At 34.3% G+C, this 16,863-nt stretch overlaps 1 protein-coding gene across 2 annotated transcripts in view; it reads right to left on the bottom strand.

The window, feature by feature from the left end:
• Window positions 1-16,863, bottom strand: part of LOC145684347 (phospholipid scramblase 2-like) — a 360,612-nt gene that overhangs the window by 305,522 nt on the left and 38,227 nt on the right. The window contains exons 6-7 of one of the 2 annotated variants that reach the window (XM_081756560.1): window positions 8,608-8,825; window positions 1,534-1,698 (exon numbers count right to left, since the gene is read on the bottom strand). The exons of the other annotated variant lie outside the window; for it this stretch is intronic. Of the exons in view, the coding sequence (XP_081612686.1) occupies window positions 1,534-1,698; window positions 8,608-8,825 (383 nt within the window). The remainder of the gene's footprint in view (window positions 1-1,533; window positions 1,699-8,607; window positions 8,826-16,863) is intronic. 2 annotated transcript variants of the gene reach the window in all.

The following is a 16,863-nucleotide window of genomic DNA, read 5'->3' as shown; positions in this document are numbered from 1 at the left end:
CTGAAACACCAAGAACAAAGAGAAAGCCCACTAGTCCAAGACTAACCGTGTTTCTCCCTGAACATTTCTCGAACTTGGAGGTGCGCATGTGTGATCATGTATTGGTTACGTTCATCAAACACGTTTGTAGTTTTCATATGTTAAAAATGTAGCACATCGTAATAAGCTGTTATTTTATAAGCGTTCACCACCACAAAGATTTTATTTCTCAAATACGACCTCTAATTGTAGATATTAATGACCATTTCAGTTGTAATTATTGATAACCTTAGATTAAAAGTTGAATAACAACTATTCAATGTAGAATCAGCGTCCTAGGAACAGCTTCTACATTTGATCTCATCCCTCTAATACAACCAGATTTTTTTTTTAATCTTCCAGTTTTAGTATTGTTTTTAACTCTATCCTAGTTTCAAATTGTGTAACAATTTACGTTTCGTATTAAGGAAGTTCAAGGAAAAAAAGGAACAGAAAAAGAAAGTCATACTGTTGGTTACTAACTGCTAGTGGCACTAATTGTGCTGACCACTTGTATTAATTTTGTTCGTTGCTGGCTGTATGCTTTGAATATTATCTGAGAATATCAACTTGGGAACAATTATAACAACTGGATACTACTGAGAAATATTCCTTGATATATTCGAGTTGTATAGTAATTCGAATGGGCAATTCGTACTACATAGGAAAATACTACATTTAAATATGGTTCATAATTTGTACGCAATTATTATCTCAGTGTGATAATATATGTCAAATACAGTGGGCAAATTTAATATCGAAATTTCTATGAGTGGTTAAAATTGCTTGGAAGAATTAATTAAACCTCTGTTTCTACTTGAGTATATACTGCTTTGATTTAACGAATGTTTAAAGTATAATTATTAAGTTGAAACACGCGAAAAATATATTGCTGGGAACTTGCATTTTTGTGATAAATATTTCGAATCCCAATAGTGCAGGTTGGTAAGATGGAAATTTATGATTTCTTAAATATTATCCTATTTTTAGTTAAACATAAAAGAGATCTAACTTCGTTTGTATTCAGAAAAGATTGTTTTCGTTCTCGACATATCTATGTATTTCTTTTTAAAACAATTTTGTAATTATATTGAAACTTCCAGCCTAGGCATTTTGTAAGCTCTTATAAAACTATCAATTCATTTTCTTGTTCCTGTTCGAATTTTTTATTTGGTGATGTTTTATGATACATATAAATTGTTATTTAATTCTAGTAATGTAGACTTTGTTATTTATCTTTTATTGAGACCATATATTATTTTTAGAGCTTTTGGGTTTATTTCCATGTTCACGTACAGGAAGATCTTGGTTCGAGCAAGTTTCGAATATATTTCTATTATTATTAATTTAAGAGTGTATAGAGTCTGCATTAATTATAATATGAAAGGAGTTTTTCACTTCCTTTATCAATGTCAATGCCGAATCCATTAATTGGGTATTAAGAATGTTCCAACTGCTAAATAAAACGCACTTCTTTGGAAGAAAATTTTTCGCGGTTATTAAGAAACAGCTTACCTCAAAGTCTACATCTTGTCCACAGCTGACAGTAATACATGGGCCTTTAATTCTAAATATAGGTTCACCTAACTCATTGGTTATCCTATAGCGTGGAAGACAAATGCTCCATTCTTCCTCAATTTTCCCAACAACATTGCCTGGTGGTGCTGATACTTCCATAAGCTGTTTCAAACGGCGAAATACAAATATACGTGGAAAGAAATCAAAGAAAAAATACAAAGGATATACCAACAAGATTCCAAGATTATTTAAGTATCTTATTATACAAGGGTTAGAAATTAACTTTAATATAAACATATTGTATTTAAATGGAGCGTAATATCCCATTAACGTTTTCATGAAAATCTCAGAAATAACTTTGATACAAAACAATTCTCTTTCCTTCTCACGAGGAAACAGATTCAAGTGTGACACGAAATTATGGACGAATTTCTGTGCAATCCAAGTGTTTTTGTGAACGCTAAATTCCATTAGAGGAAAAAAAACCTTCGATCTCAACCGTTCTGGAGATATAGAGGGGTAAGGGTAAAGTTGATGCTCTGAAATTTTGTAGTTTTTCGGCTATGTTACGAGTGAATATGTTTGGAAATTGCATTTGAAAGTTATGAAAGATGCATCAGAGCGAATGAAAATTATGTTGAATGTTGAAGTGAGTGGCGTAGTTTTTACCCAAGGGCCAGAAAAAGGACATATGAGGAATAACACCATTGACACGAAAACCAAAATTTTATGATATTACTTGCTAATGTATCATGTCTTCAGTACGTATAAAATGAGAAAAGTTATAAGAGAGTGTATTAATTATATTGCCAAAGGAACAGAGACGTTATTATGTGAGCAAAAATACAATGTCTTATTCTGTGCAAAAATGATGGTGTTGAATAAATTAAATAATATGAAACATAAACACATATTGTTGCAAACATCCACTATTTTATATTTTTTCTTCCTATTTGACGTAATTATTCTTTTATTCGATTCAGCGTACTAAGAAACCTATACACAGACACGTTACACCCCTATTTCAAGCAACAATTGAACTCTGTTATTCTTACCTTCTCCCTCCAAAACATTCTTCCCCTAGAATTTTTATGGACTCTTCGGTTTTGTATCCCTCATGTCTAATGTAACGTATTACTAAAGTTTCGTGGATGAAGGAATTCTTCATTTGTAAAAGTCTATTTTACTTGTACTATTCCTAGATATTCAAACCTTTGCAAAATATCAGAGCATCATCCCACCCCTTATTCCTCTATATCTCCGGAACGATTGAGATCGAGGGTTTTTCCCTTTATTGGGTTTAATTGTACACAAAAGCACTTCGTTTGCGCATAAAATCGTCCTCAATTTCGTGTCACACTTGAATCGGTTTCCTCGTTAGTAAGATTCCAATAGGCACACAGAAATTAGGGGGCAAATATATTTTCTATTATTTGTAGCGCAATAAAAGTAGATGAGGTACGTAAGCAGATAGATATACCTTAGTAAGTATTATGAAGTGCTAAGTGTACTTCTGTCATAATTTGTTAAATTTAATCATCATCATTTAATCAGCTTAAATTCATTGTACAACTAAAGTATATTAGAATTATTATAACCTACAATTCAATCGAGATAAATCTTTTATTCATGTTGTACATTCACAGACAACTTAATTAAGCATGCATATCCTCATTACAAAAGCTACTAAAGTGTTTTCAAAACTAGGAACAAATTGACATTTGGAGAAGCACGTGGTACTCTGTTGCCACTTCGTGCCCAAGACGGTGAGTCTTCAGCTAGAACTGTTTGTGAGTTTTAACCAGTGTTCCAAGTGGATAAAAAAGCAGACGCGGAATGTTTCATTATGATTTTGACTCAACATACCGGCTATTTAAGTATTGTCTTGATCACTCAAAAACCAGAGACGGTATGTCCTCATTGCTGAAAAACCAGAGGCGTTATGGCATACCACCGCATACCGTCTCTCTTTGACCACTGGTTTTAACGAAAATCCCTAAATATTGGTTTGTTTGGATGGATGAAAAGATATGTTTGTCGTCCCAGTTTGTGCATGTTGGGAAGGGGGTAGGATATATGTATGTGTGTGTTTGCGTATGTGACAGAGAGAGAGAGAGAGAGAGAGAGAGAGAGAGAGAGAGAGAGAAAAGATAAATAAGATCTTGCTTGTGATTGTAAAGAAGGCACTGTTTTCTTTAATACATGCTTTTATAAAACATTAGTACAATTTTGAAAATGTTTATGTTAAAAAAAATAAAAAATATTTTCTTAATCATGAGGATAAAAAGAAATTATAAATCACTTCTGAATGTCCAGGTTCATCTGGAATTTGGACCTGGGAGGATAGGCATTTGTTAGGAATGTTTCCACAAATATTTACAAGTAAATCATCTTGGTTCTGTGTGATTGTGAAGTTTCAGTGCCGAGGCTATGTGCGGCTGAGATGGGATTTATTGCCTGTTGGATCAAAACCTTGCAAGGCAAGTAGCTCACCATAAATCGAACTTAGAAACCTCGTGTATAAAGGAATCGTGGCCATTAGCGTCTTGGTTGCGAAGAGACAGGTTTCATTTCTACCTTTTATGAGTTTTGCGTCCTATATCACGAGTATATAGCCTATCACTTGTGGATCGACAGTTCAACGTAGAATTCCAACCACGTTGTCTTGGATATATGAACATGAAGAGTCATATGAGCAGTCATATTAGGTCTCTTCGATATTTTCTATCATTCCTGCTGTTCCTTTAAAGTTGTATTTATTAAAAATATTTTAATGTTTGTCGTTTGGCAACACGTAAGCTACACTTCCTGATAATTTTCTGTTCATATAACAGCAATTTGTAATAATTTCATTTGTATTACCAACACTATTCATGAACTGACAAATCGCAACTCTTAAAAAAATGTAATAAATTTAGAGAACATGAGCCATAATAACAATTGCAAAATGCCAGTTAGAATCTTAAAACATGCGGTGAAAATTAGGAGTGTTGCCAATTTGAAAGACCGAATAATGGACGTTTGTTGCACATTAGAAACAGTAATAAATTCTTACTGGTTAACTATAGAATAAAAATAGGCATACCATTGGCTTTATGGGAAAATTTGCTATAAGAATCAGGTGTCACATAATATGGTTTTCATTTTTCAAAACTTAACTTTAATTTAAAATGGCGAATTTCAAGATGGCTGTGGTCAAGGTTACCCTTACCGTGCCACTTGCCTCTAGTCATAATATGTATTACTGAAGCCTTTATCCACTAATTATCATTAATACGCGGGTTAGAAGCGGAGATAAGGGACTTACGCACATAGTAAGTATAAACAATTAATATGCCTGTAACTTTTCCCCAAATGTGCGTATCTTAAAACTAACTTCACCATTGTCTTCCTGCATAAATTCTCGCCCGAAATTATGTATACATTACCCTATTCCCATTAAAAAAAACTTGACCTTAATTCAAAATGACGGACTTCAAGATTTCTTATACTAAGACGTAGAGACTCTTACTATTCTTAGATTGAAAATACTAGAATTCGTATAGTAGAAATAGAATTAGATCTACATAAAATAACGTTTAAAGAGTGAAAGATTCCCGAGAATGAGCATTCTTTAAATGAGATATTTTTGATGGGATGATTTGTTTTTAAAAAATAAAACAGTATAAATTATCGTTAATAATGTCAATCTGGGTTGCTCTTGATTTAAATTGAATAGAATTTGACTAGGTAGAGCACTCTGAGCTCCCCAGATCGATCTAATTAGCATTAAGCAACTCTATATTTACTCGCATTTATGTAAGAGGTAATTTGGGGATTCTCCACCACTGGTTGTATTGATTGAGGGCCAACCAGAGCCCTATTAAAATGATAACAAAAATGTCTACTTAAAACATGTGTATTTAACAGAATTAATAATCATTTATGTGTGAAATGTTGTTTGTGTAATGAGGACTTAAGAAAGTGTTGTTTAGTGTGTGAATCATGAATAACGAATCGGATTAGCACAGAATTTGGTTGTGACACATACCTGTTGTTGGTGATGATATTCGAGCCAAGCGATGAATGACCGTATCCCAGAAACAGCAGTCGGTTGTATTTCGACATTGATACTTCTTAGACGATTCTCTTAATAATAAAGTTAATAATGCTTAATCTCGATGAATAACTGAATGACTGATCTTTGAATACTACACTTCCAAGTACTGATCTTTTAATCATCCCATTGATAAAATAAAAGCTTTTTATACAACTCAAACTGCTGACGTTCCGATAATACGGTTTCAGCACTCGGGCCGATTTTCATCCACGTGCGTCCCAGATCTGAAAAGATCTTATTCAACCAAATTCTCATAACCTCAATTCAATCATGATAACACGAAACAATGTCACTTTTCTTGATGTCCTCATTGTCCGAAGAAAAGTGTGAGTGTTAACAAATTATTACATAACATTACAGGCTCTTGTTGTTAGACTAGAATGCATACAATCTGAAATATACACATAGTGTTTTCTCTGCACACATCTTTTAAAAACAAACAAGAGTAAATTAGGTTTCCTAAAACTCAAGACAATATTAAAAATTAAACCAAATGAAATTAATAAATTATCTATGGTCTTGACAATAATAATAATACAAAGAACAGTATTACAATACCAATTACAAAAAAAAATCAATAAAGAAGAACAATTGCCACAAAGGGATTCGAACCCTGGTATCTCCTGCTTTACCAGTACGCTACAAGTTCATCCCAAAATGCTAAGAAAATAAAATAGTAGTTATGGAAAGTAATATAGAATTCTCTATTTCTACAGGTGTTAATTCAAAGACTGAGAAAATAAGGTTTGCCGTATTTTCTTCTTTGGAAATTAGATGTTAAGGTGAGGTACTGTAATATAACTCGGAACCATCGTTAAGAACGATGAGGTAGCCTTAACTTGAGGAATATTTCGTAATATTTTCTTCCTTGAGGAAGCTCTATATAATTTGTTTTTGAGTTGAATCCCAAAGTAAAGTCAGGGTAGGAAAATTTTTGTCCACGAGCTTTCACGTCGAAAATGGCCTGAAACAAGGAGATGCGTCCCCGCCATTATTATTTAACTTTGTGCTGGAATACGCTATAAGGAAAATCAAAGATAGCAACCAGGGTCTACAGTTGAACTGTATTCATCAGGTTATGGCATATGCTGATGATATAAATTTAATAGGGGATGATAAGAGAACAATAGAAAGAAATGCAGAGATCTTATTAAACGCTTGCAGGGACATGGGTTTAGAAGTAAATGCAGAGAAAACTAAATACATGGAAGTGCGTCGGGTCCGTAATACAGCAAATTATGGATGCGTTAAAATATTAAATGGTACTTTTGATAAAGTGGATAGTTTCGAATATCTAGGATCAATATTAACAGACGAAAATCATATTCACGAAGAAATTAAATGTCGACTAAAAGCAGGGAATTCGTGTTACTATTCGGTTCAAAATCTCTTGTCCTCGTGAATTCTGTCGAAGAATATGAAGCTTAAAATATACAAAACGATAATAATGCCTGTTGTTCTGTATGGTAGCGAAACATGGTCACTTACTCTGAGAGAAGAACATAGACAAGAAGTATTTGAGAACAAGGTTCTGAGACGAATATTCGGACCCAGGACGAACGTGAATGGAGAATGGCGGAAACTTCATAACGAGGAACTACATAATTTATATAGTTTACCCAACATTGTTAGGGTCGTCAAGTCTAGGAGGCTTAGATGGGCCGGCCATATATCTAGAATGGAAGAAAATAGAAACGCTTTCAAAGTCTTGAGTGGAAGACCAATCAGAAAACGACCATTAGGAAGAACTAGGCGCAGATGGGAGGACAATATTAAGATGGATCTCGCAGAGATTGAAATACAAAGTAGAAACTGGATGTAGTTAGCTAAGGTTAGAAGTCAGTGGAGAGCTTTTGTGAACGCGGCATTGAACCTCCGGGTTCCATAGGCCATTGAGTTAGTTGGTTAGTTAGTTAGTTAAAAAAAGACAATCTCGAGTCATTGTGACACTCGCATAAGGAACGTCTCTTTATACTAGCACTACTATTTTTGTATAGTCTTACATGAAACTCTTTTACTAGCTAATAATCTCTGTGAAAATTAAAGTGATGCTGTAGGCTAGGTGTCAGAACAACCTGTCATTTGCGAAATCCGAGTTCGATTCTAGCAACGTCCAATATTTTCAAATGCTTTAATTTCAATTTTAATGCAAACTCAGTGTGACAAGTAAAGAAAAAGATGTTGAAATGAGGATAATTCGAGGTCTGTCAATGGAGACAATTAATTACAAACTTGTTTCCTGCAGTCGTTCTAGATCTTATATTTAATCTTGTTTCAAGTATTATCTGATTCATGCGTGGTCAATGTTTTTATTTCTTTGAACATATGATATATAATGAAATATAGACAGCAGTATTGAGATGAATATATTGTGTTCGTCGGATAACACTCTCCGAAGCATAGAGATTAATCTCAGAATAGAGAACTGTTTCGTGCGCCATCTACTCACAATTTTACTTGCATAAGACCTGACTCAGTGCTACCAACTTCTGTCCTTGTGACGAAATGTTTCGCGTAAGTTGGGTTGCATTTCTTTAAGCGTTTTACAAACTGTAAATGCTTTGAACACCACGCAATAAAATTAGAACACACATGGGAAAATTATTGTGCTGTTTGCTGAGCGAACAAGCATGAAAATGGCTGTGATTTTACTTAAATTAAGTTCATTTATAAGTCACTATCACACAGATAAATACATTGGCAACATCAGAAAGGTCTGCTTTTGTCAACTCTCCATTGTGTTGGAACACTCTTGGTCTTCTGACAAAATTTACGATTACACTTTCGCCGTTTTTCGGTAATGACACGTCAAAAGTCCTCTTCAATTAAGGCATTATTGTTGCTTTGTTCGTGTAGACGCCAAACTTCACATCATATCTATGAAGTTACTCGGTCTCTCTGGTTGACTTCATACGATTTATTTAATCTACGGTTTCAATGTATGTTAAAACCTCTAAGCTAATGTAACTTACCTGCAGACAACAAGGGTAAAGACAACCGGTACATCTAAAAGGTCTGTCCAGATGAATTACTTCATTGCCGAAGTTATCTGTTATTCTCATTTCAAAAGGACGCGTTGGACCAATGCAGTTTCGAGAACAACAATCTGACTGCTCTTTCGCATAATATACTTGCTGACCAAGTTTGTTCAAAACCTTATATCTGTTTTCTGTTTCGTACCCTGTCATAACTGTTAAAGAAAAAAAAGATAAAATTTAGTCACTAATAAATAATAAAATAGAGGTAGTTCTGACTGCGTTTCATTTTAATCGACGCTGATTGGCTAAGAGACGCCAAACAACGCTTATCATTGGTTGTTATAGATCAGGTGATCTTAGGTCACGCACCCATAGGAAATTAAAAATGGCCCCGCGGCTGAGGCGACGTGGCATGAAATAATGAATTCGCATTCTATTAGGACCCATCCCGGCTGGATATTCAAAATTATCATCGCACTTGAGATCACGTGATATGACGTTATTGACCCGAGACTTTGGAATCTGGACCCATAATCCCTGACTCACGGGCTGTGGTCCAGGAGTACATAGGATTAATTTAAATTTTTGGGTTATCTTGTTCCCTTTTGTTGAGGCACGGTGGCTCAGTGGTAGATTCTTACCTCTGCTGCGTGGGGCCGTGGTTCGATCCCCAGCCGAGTAAATTTGTCGCGGACAACGTCATGTCCGTGGGTGTTCACGGGGTACACCTGTTTCCTCCCATATTCTTATTCGAACAATTCTCCCATCGTCATTCACTTAGTCTCATTATTCCCATTAGTCTCATAATCGTTGAATGTTAAACTAAAGGACATAATAGTTGAATGTTAAACTAAAGGACCTAATCGTTGAATGTTAAACTAAAGGACATAATCGTTGAATGTTACACTAAAGGACCTAATCGTTGAATGTTAAACTAAAGGACATAATCGTGGAATGTTAAACTAAAGGACCTAATCGTTGAATGTTAAACTAAAGGACATAATCGTGGAATGTTAAACTAAAGGACATAATCGTGGAATGTTAAACTAAAGGACATAATCGTGGAATGTTAAACTAAAGGACATAATCGTGGAATGTTAAACTAAAGGACATAATCGTCGAATGTTAAACTAAAGGACATAATCGTTGAATGTTAAACTAAAGGACATAATCGTGGAATGTTAAACTAAAGGACATAATCGTGGAATGTTAAACTAAAGGACATAATCGTGGAATGTTAAACTAAAGGACATAATCGTGGAATGTTAAACTAAAGGACATAATCGTCGAATGTTAAACTAAAGGACATAATCGTTGAATGTTAAACTAAAGGACATAATCGTGGAATGTTAAACTAAAGGACATAATCGTGGAATGTTAAACTAAAGGATATAATCGTTGAATATTAAACTAAAGGACATAATCGTGGAATGTTAAACTAAAGGACATAATCGTTGAATGTTAAACTAAAGGACATAATCGTGGAATGTTAAACTAAAGGACATAATCGTGGAATGTTAAACTAAAGGACATAATCGTTGAATGTTAAACTAAAGGACATAATCGTGGAATGTTAAACTAAAGGACATAATCGTTGAATATTAAACTAAAGGACCTAATCGTTGAATGTTAAACTAAAGGACCTAATCGTGTAATGTTAAACTAAAGGACTTAATCGTTGAATGTTAAACTAAAGGACATAATCGTTGAATGTTAAACTAAAGGACATAATCGTTGAATGTTAAACTAAAGGACATAATCGTGGAATGTTAAACTAAAGGACATAATCGTTGAATGTTAAACTAAAGGACCTAATCGTTGAATGTTAAACTAAAGGACATAATCGTTGAATGTTAAACTAAAGGACATAATCGTTGAATGTTAAACTAAAGGACATAATCGTGGAATGTTAAACTAAAGGACATAATCGTGGAATGTTAAACTAAAGGACATAATCGTTGAATGTTAAACTAAAGGACATAATCGTGGAATGTTAAACTAAAGGACATAATCGTGGAATGTTAAACTAAAGTACATAATCGTGGAATGTTAAACTGTAAAAAATTCATTTTGACTGATTTCATTTCCTGTTATGAGTAAAATATTAACAAAACTATAAATTTGAAACGTCTCCGACCTCTTGTATGAAATGTTATTACGTTATAGATAAGCATAAATATCCACTCCCTTTAAAAGACATGGCTAAATCATACGACACTCTTATATTTCAAGAGAAATGAATAGGACCAAGTCTTAAATTATGGAAATTGCTAAAATTGAAAATGTAAGTAGGTAAAATGAGAATAGGACTACAGTGTGTATTTTTATAAAATTATTTAGTTTATATCGCTCTCTTTTAGTACAAAAATTACAGAAAGTGTTCAAATTAGAATTTCTCTGCCCACCTTGATGATGCTTTATTTCGTTTTAGTTTATTATAGGATTCATTTTCTTTTCTTGAACATCAGTATATTGATGCATCCCTATCAAATTTTGACTGGAGTGTGTTGACCCTCTCATGATGAAATCGCCAACATTATTAATTTGAGATGGCAGTATAGGACTGTTGTATGTACCATTGTAAGTTTTTTCCTTTATCTAGTTCCCATTTATGGGTAAAAATTAACCAAAAATTTTCACAGTACTTTGACTTATCTTCTTCAATGTGTCAATAGTGATCTTATAATAATAAATTTCAAAATATTTTTTATATAATGTATCTTATACAATGACGTTTTATTTTAATTTATGGTTCTAAGGTAAATATTTCATTCTCTTTCATAGGAGATGGGTGCTATAAAATTTGACTTTAGAACCTCTCTCACCCTGTTTGGTCTTTCTGAAGACTTTGATAAAGCTAGTTTGGTTGATGAATGGCTTAAAACAAGGAGATGCGTTGTCGTCATTATTATTCATCTTTGTTCTGGAGTACGCTATATGGAAAATCAAAACACAGCAACCAGGACCTAAAGCTGAATGGTATTCACCAAGTTATGACATATGCTGATGATGTAAATATAATAGGTAACGATAGAAGAACATAGAAAGATATACAGAGGTCTTAATAAACGTTACTAGGCACGTGTGTTTGGAAGAAAATGAAGAGAAAAAATATAAGGACATTCGTCAGAATCGTAGTACTTTAAATTATGGATGCGTTCAAATATCAGATAATACTTTCTACAAAGTATATACTTTTAAATATGTAGGAGCAATATTAACAGACCAAAACTATAATCACGAACAAATCAAATGTCGACTTAACCCTTTTCCGGGCCGTTTTTTTTTTTTGGTAGATATAATGTTGTGTTATGCCTATTAAAATAAGATCTCCACCAGGCGAATATGAATAATTATGTTGGTGGATTCCATTTATTCTATGTATTTCCCATAGATTATGGAGTGGGAAGTATTCTTCCCACGAGCCTAATTTAAAGCGGGGTTTTTCCCACAGTAGAAGAGTGAATATTTTTTATATTGCATGCTGGCTGCATTGCATGAAAACTGCATGCTGGCCATCCACGAATTGCCAGAAACAAACAGGTTCGCCGCTAGATTCTCAGAGTTGCGATGGCCCTGGGGGAAGACAAGCTTGGAATGGGGTAAATCAAACCAAACATATAAAAAAATGGACAATAATAATACAATATGTGCAATAATAATTAAAATAATAAAACTTTGCGGGGACACAAGGGAGGACAAGGGAAGATCTTGGGCCACTTTCCTACTGAATCCCTTGGCGCCGTCCCTGGATACAACACCAAAATTACTATTTTCGGTATTTTAGGTAAATTTCTTTTTAGAAAACAAGAACGCACATGGAAAGCGAATGGTATGTACCTGGGCGCCGGCAGGATTTTTTTACAGGGGAGGGCAACAACATTTTCCAGGGGGGCAAAACTCCTGAAAATTGGCAATTTTGTCTCGAAAGTGCCTCAAATTGCATAACATTAGGGGTATTTCAATTTCCAGGGGAGAGCAAATGCCCCCTCTTGCCCTCCCCTCCCGATGCTAATGGGTATGGATCGAATTGTATTGAAACAGACATCAATAAAAAGTGCTTACTATTTACACGCCAGACGGTGCGCACTAACGTGCGTGCTAATCACGTCAGCCGAAGCAGGGATTTGTTCTTCAAAATAGTCATTGTCGACCTGCCTTACAGCACGATAACCAAGTGGGAAATGCTATTCCCACCAACCTAAATAATGCATTTTGGCACTATGATTTTGGGAAGATATCTTCCCACGGCCCGGAAAAGGGTTAAAACAGGAAATTTGTGTTATTATTAAGTTCAAGGTCTTTACTTCTCGCTGATTCTGTCGAGGAACTTGAAGCTTAAAATAGTATAAAACTATAACTACACATGTTGTGCTGTATAGTTGTCGAACATGGTCGCTTTCTTTGAGAGAAGAACGCAAACTGAAAATATCTGAGAACAAGATCCTGAGACGAATATTCGGACCCAAGGGGAACTTGAATGGAAAATGGCAGAAACTTCATAACGAGGAATTGCATATTTTATACAGTTTACCAAACATTGTTATTGTCATTAAGTCTAGGCAGCTTAGGTGGGCAGGTCATGCTGTCAGAATGGAATAAATTATGACCGTTTCCAAAGTTTTAACTGGAAATCCAATCGGAAAACGGCCATTAGGAAACCATAGACCCAGAGAAGAAAACAATGTTAACACGGATCTCGGAGAAATAGGAATACAAAGTGGAAATTGGATCCAACTGATTAAGGAGAGAAGTCAGTGGAGAGCTTTCGTGTACGCCGTATGAACCTCCAGGTTCCACAAAGTAGTTAGATAGTTAAACGAATTTCTGTTCATCTTAATATTTTGTCTTGTTCCGGACAAGTGTACGTTACCTTTTAATATATTTGTCTAGTAAACTGCTTTCAATTTATTGTTCTTACAAACTAGGTAATATCTCAAGCGTTATACTGGCTAATAATTTACGACCTATTCTATTAATAGTTCACATACTTAAGGATTAAATGTACTTCTCATGAAAATATTTTAATTTAAAGATTTTAGTTAGAAAATGTTTAATGTGATATTCATGTTTGGGGCTTTTGGAGCTCACAGAATACTTAAAAGTTTTAGGATGAAAAAATGGCTTTTTTAAGATATTAGTTTCAAACTTATTACATTCATTGAAATACTGTTCCTCTAGATTGAATAAAATCTCTAAAAAAATTTAGTCTGGAAATGTTTATTTTGAAATTTTCACTTCAACTTTTGGAACTGACAGAAAATTAGTCAGTACTCATAGTCTAAAGTCATTGCTTTCATCAAGTAGTTGAAAACTAATTATTTTATTAATCGAAAAGTTGAAAACCGGATAAATTGTAATGGTTAACCATGAAACGTTTTCCTCACACTAGAAACTTGAAAAATAGGTTGAAAATTTGTTTATTCTGCAAAAATTAGAATATTTCTAGTTTGAAACATTAGTTTGAATATTCTTGTACTCATTGAGTAAAATACCTTAAATTAAAAATTGAAACTGAAACATCAGAGTCATTTAAGGCATAAATGTAAAATCTGAATGAAATGATGTCACACCAGAATTAAGAGAAACAATAGTTACTATCAATCTAATGATCTTATACTGTAATGAATTATTTCAAGATGACCTTAAACTTTGATGAAGCCACGTAACTCTGGTGAGTCATGTATGAACCTTTTGCAAACTTAAGAGGACTGCGTTAAGGTATTTATGTCCAAACAATGCTTTCATTATATTTGTGTAAAATGCAGTAAAAGGAAAGTTCAACACAAAATCTATCTAGAACATAAACCGAAAAATCACAGGAACGTAATATTCAAACTGTACAACATCTCATCAACAATCGAACTGAAAGCCCTCGCACACTTGTCATTGCCAAAAGATATAAACATGACAGTTGAGTCAGAAAAGACCAATTTCATACATTCTGCTAGATATACTTTCATGGTCCCTTAGCGTAAGAAACGGACATACTATGAAACTGTTTACTCATACAGCATCTTTCATCAATGAGAATAGATTTGTCAAAATCTACAAATAGACCGAAGAGGGTGAGAGGAGTCATAAACTCAAATTTTAAAGTGCCCATCAACTATTAAAAAGAATGAAATATTTATTCTAGAACCTCATGTTAAAATAAGACGTAATTCTAAGAGGTAAAATACTAAACAATGAAATTTGACTTTTATAAGGTCACAATTGACACATTAGAAAACGATAAATTAGGTTAAAGTCCGGTGAAATTTTTGGGGATAATTTTTGACTGTAAATGGGAACAGGATAAAAGAACTAACTTACAGAGGCACATACAACGGTTTTATACTGCCATATCAAATTAATAATGTTGGCAATTTCTAAAATTTAGGAGTGGGTCAACACACTTCAGTCGAAACTTGATAGGGATACGGAGAAGATATCGCGACCGAAACATCGCCGTCCAAAACCTCGCCGCCCAAAACCTGGCGGGCCAAAATATCGCCAGGCCAAAACCTCGCGTTGCCGAAACCTCGCCGCCCTAAACCTCGCGGGCTAAATTCTTGTCCGGCCAAAACCTCGCGTGAACAAAATCTCGCCGCCCAAAATCTCAAGCGACCAAAACCTCGCCGCCCAAGACCCCGTGAGTCAAAATCTCGCCTGGTCAAAGCCTCGCGGACCAAAATCTCGCTTGGCCAAAAATTTGCGGAATGAAACCTTTCCTTAAAATTTACCCAATGAGTTTCTTAATATGCAATTCCATATTAGAAATAATAATAATAATAATAATAATAATTGTATACAAAACATCGTGTGTGTGGGCTTTCTTGGGGTATCCCAAGAGAGAATCGTATCTTGTTTCTTTCTACCTTTGAGAGGTCAAGTCTCGGCGAAATTAAAATACCGCTTCTTGTACAGTAATTATGTAATATCTTCAAATAGATAAAAGATAATCGAAAATTGTACAAGAGTCTGCTAGACAATATTATTTTACATGAAATACCGTTATCACTACTCACTTATCTCCTGTCGATTTCCAGCCATTTAGATATTCGGCATTTATTTTCGCTTTTCTAAACGCCTGCACACGGAAAGCTACTAACTGACTCATGATAACGGCACCTCATGCAAAATAATATTGTATAGGGCGCTCTTGTTCAATATTTCGATTATCTTTTATCTATTTAAAGATATCACATAATTTCTGTAAAATTAGCTGTATTTTAATTTCGCAGTGATTACTCCTATTAAGGAGAACGGAGACATATGTTCATCTATAGCCTAATAATGCCTCATCCAAGAGCTCGAAAACGTTCCAAATATATATTTGTTTATAAATTTTTTATTCAAAGAAGAAAACAAGATAAACCAAAAATTTTGAAGGAATAGCCCTATTGTACCAATGGATCATAGCCCCCCAGCGAGGAACCATGGGCCCTTTTCTTTTAAGAATCACATGTCATTGGCGTCATACCATGTGACTTCACTGGCGGGACAGATTTTGAATTTCAAGCGGAAAACTTGACCTAAGGCCACGTAACGTCTATCAACTAATTAGAATGGTCACATGACGTCCCTCAGCCACTCACCGTCAATTAAGACGAAACGGAGCACGCGCTGCTATGGATAATAACATTCATGCAAGAAGTACTGAACGAAGTTGAAAAATTAAGGTGGATCACTAGGTGTTCCCAGTGCTATGCTAAACGTTGCTTGAATAATGTGACGTTGCCAGATAGTGCCGAGTGTTTATAGATACCAGATAATAAAGAAAGTAATCATGGAATTCTGCTTGGATACTTACTAGAAAAATTAATTTTCGACCCTTACCGCAATTTCGCTTCTCAAACTGCAACGCTAGAATCCAGAAATTTTCTTATTGTGACTACTAGAGTAAACGTACAAATTTGGCAACAACGCATTATGGCGTTCTGCGCAAGTTTCGTCTCAAAATCTATTTCCTTAAATGTAAATTAATATTTAAATAAAATATGAAACATAACACGAAAAACGGTCAAACAATATATCTATTTCATGATAAGATCGTTACTTTAAAATACTTTACACTTTCAATAAAATACTTTAAAAGAAACATTACGTAAAACTGAGCACTTCAAGTGATATCTTACAGCAAGTGCCATCTTGTGTGCTCATTGTAAAACGAATGAAATATTTTCTTTTATTTGTTACATTGCTATCGACCCTCGAAGCAAGAAAAATAAATGCGCATATTTTTTATTAAATCCATAATTAACTTTT

The sequence above is a fragment of the Thermobia domestica genome, chromosome 4 (assembly GCF_964235325.1).
Source record: "Thermobia domestica chromosome 4, izTheDome1.hap1.1, whole genome shotgun sequence".
Taxonomy (NCBI): Eukaryota; Metazoa; Arthropoda; class Insecta; order Zygentoma; family Lepismatidae; genus Thermobia; species Thermobia domestica.
The sequence above is the reverse complement of the archived record's forward strand: the minus strand, read 5'-3'. Positions and strand labels throughout refer to the sequence as shown.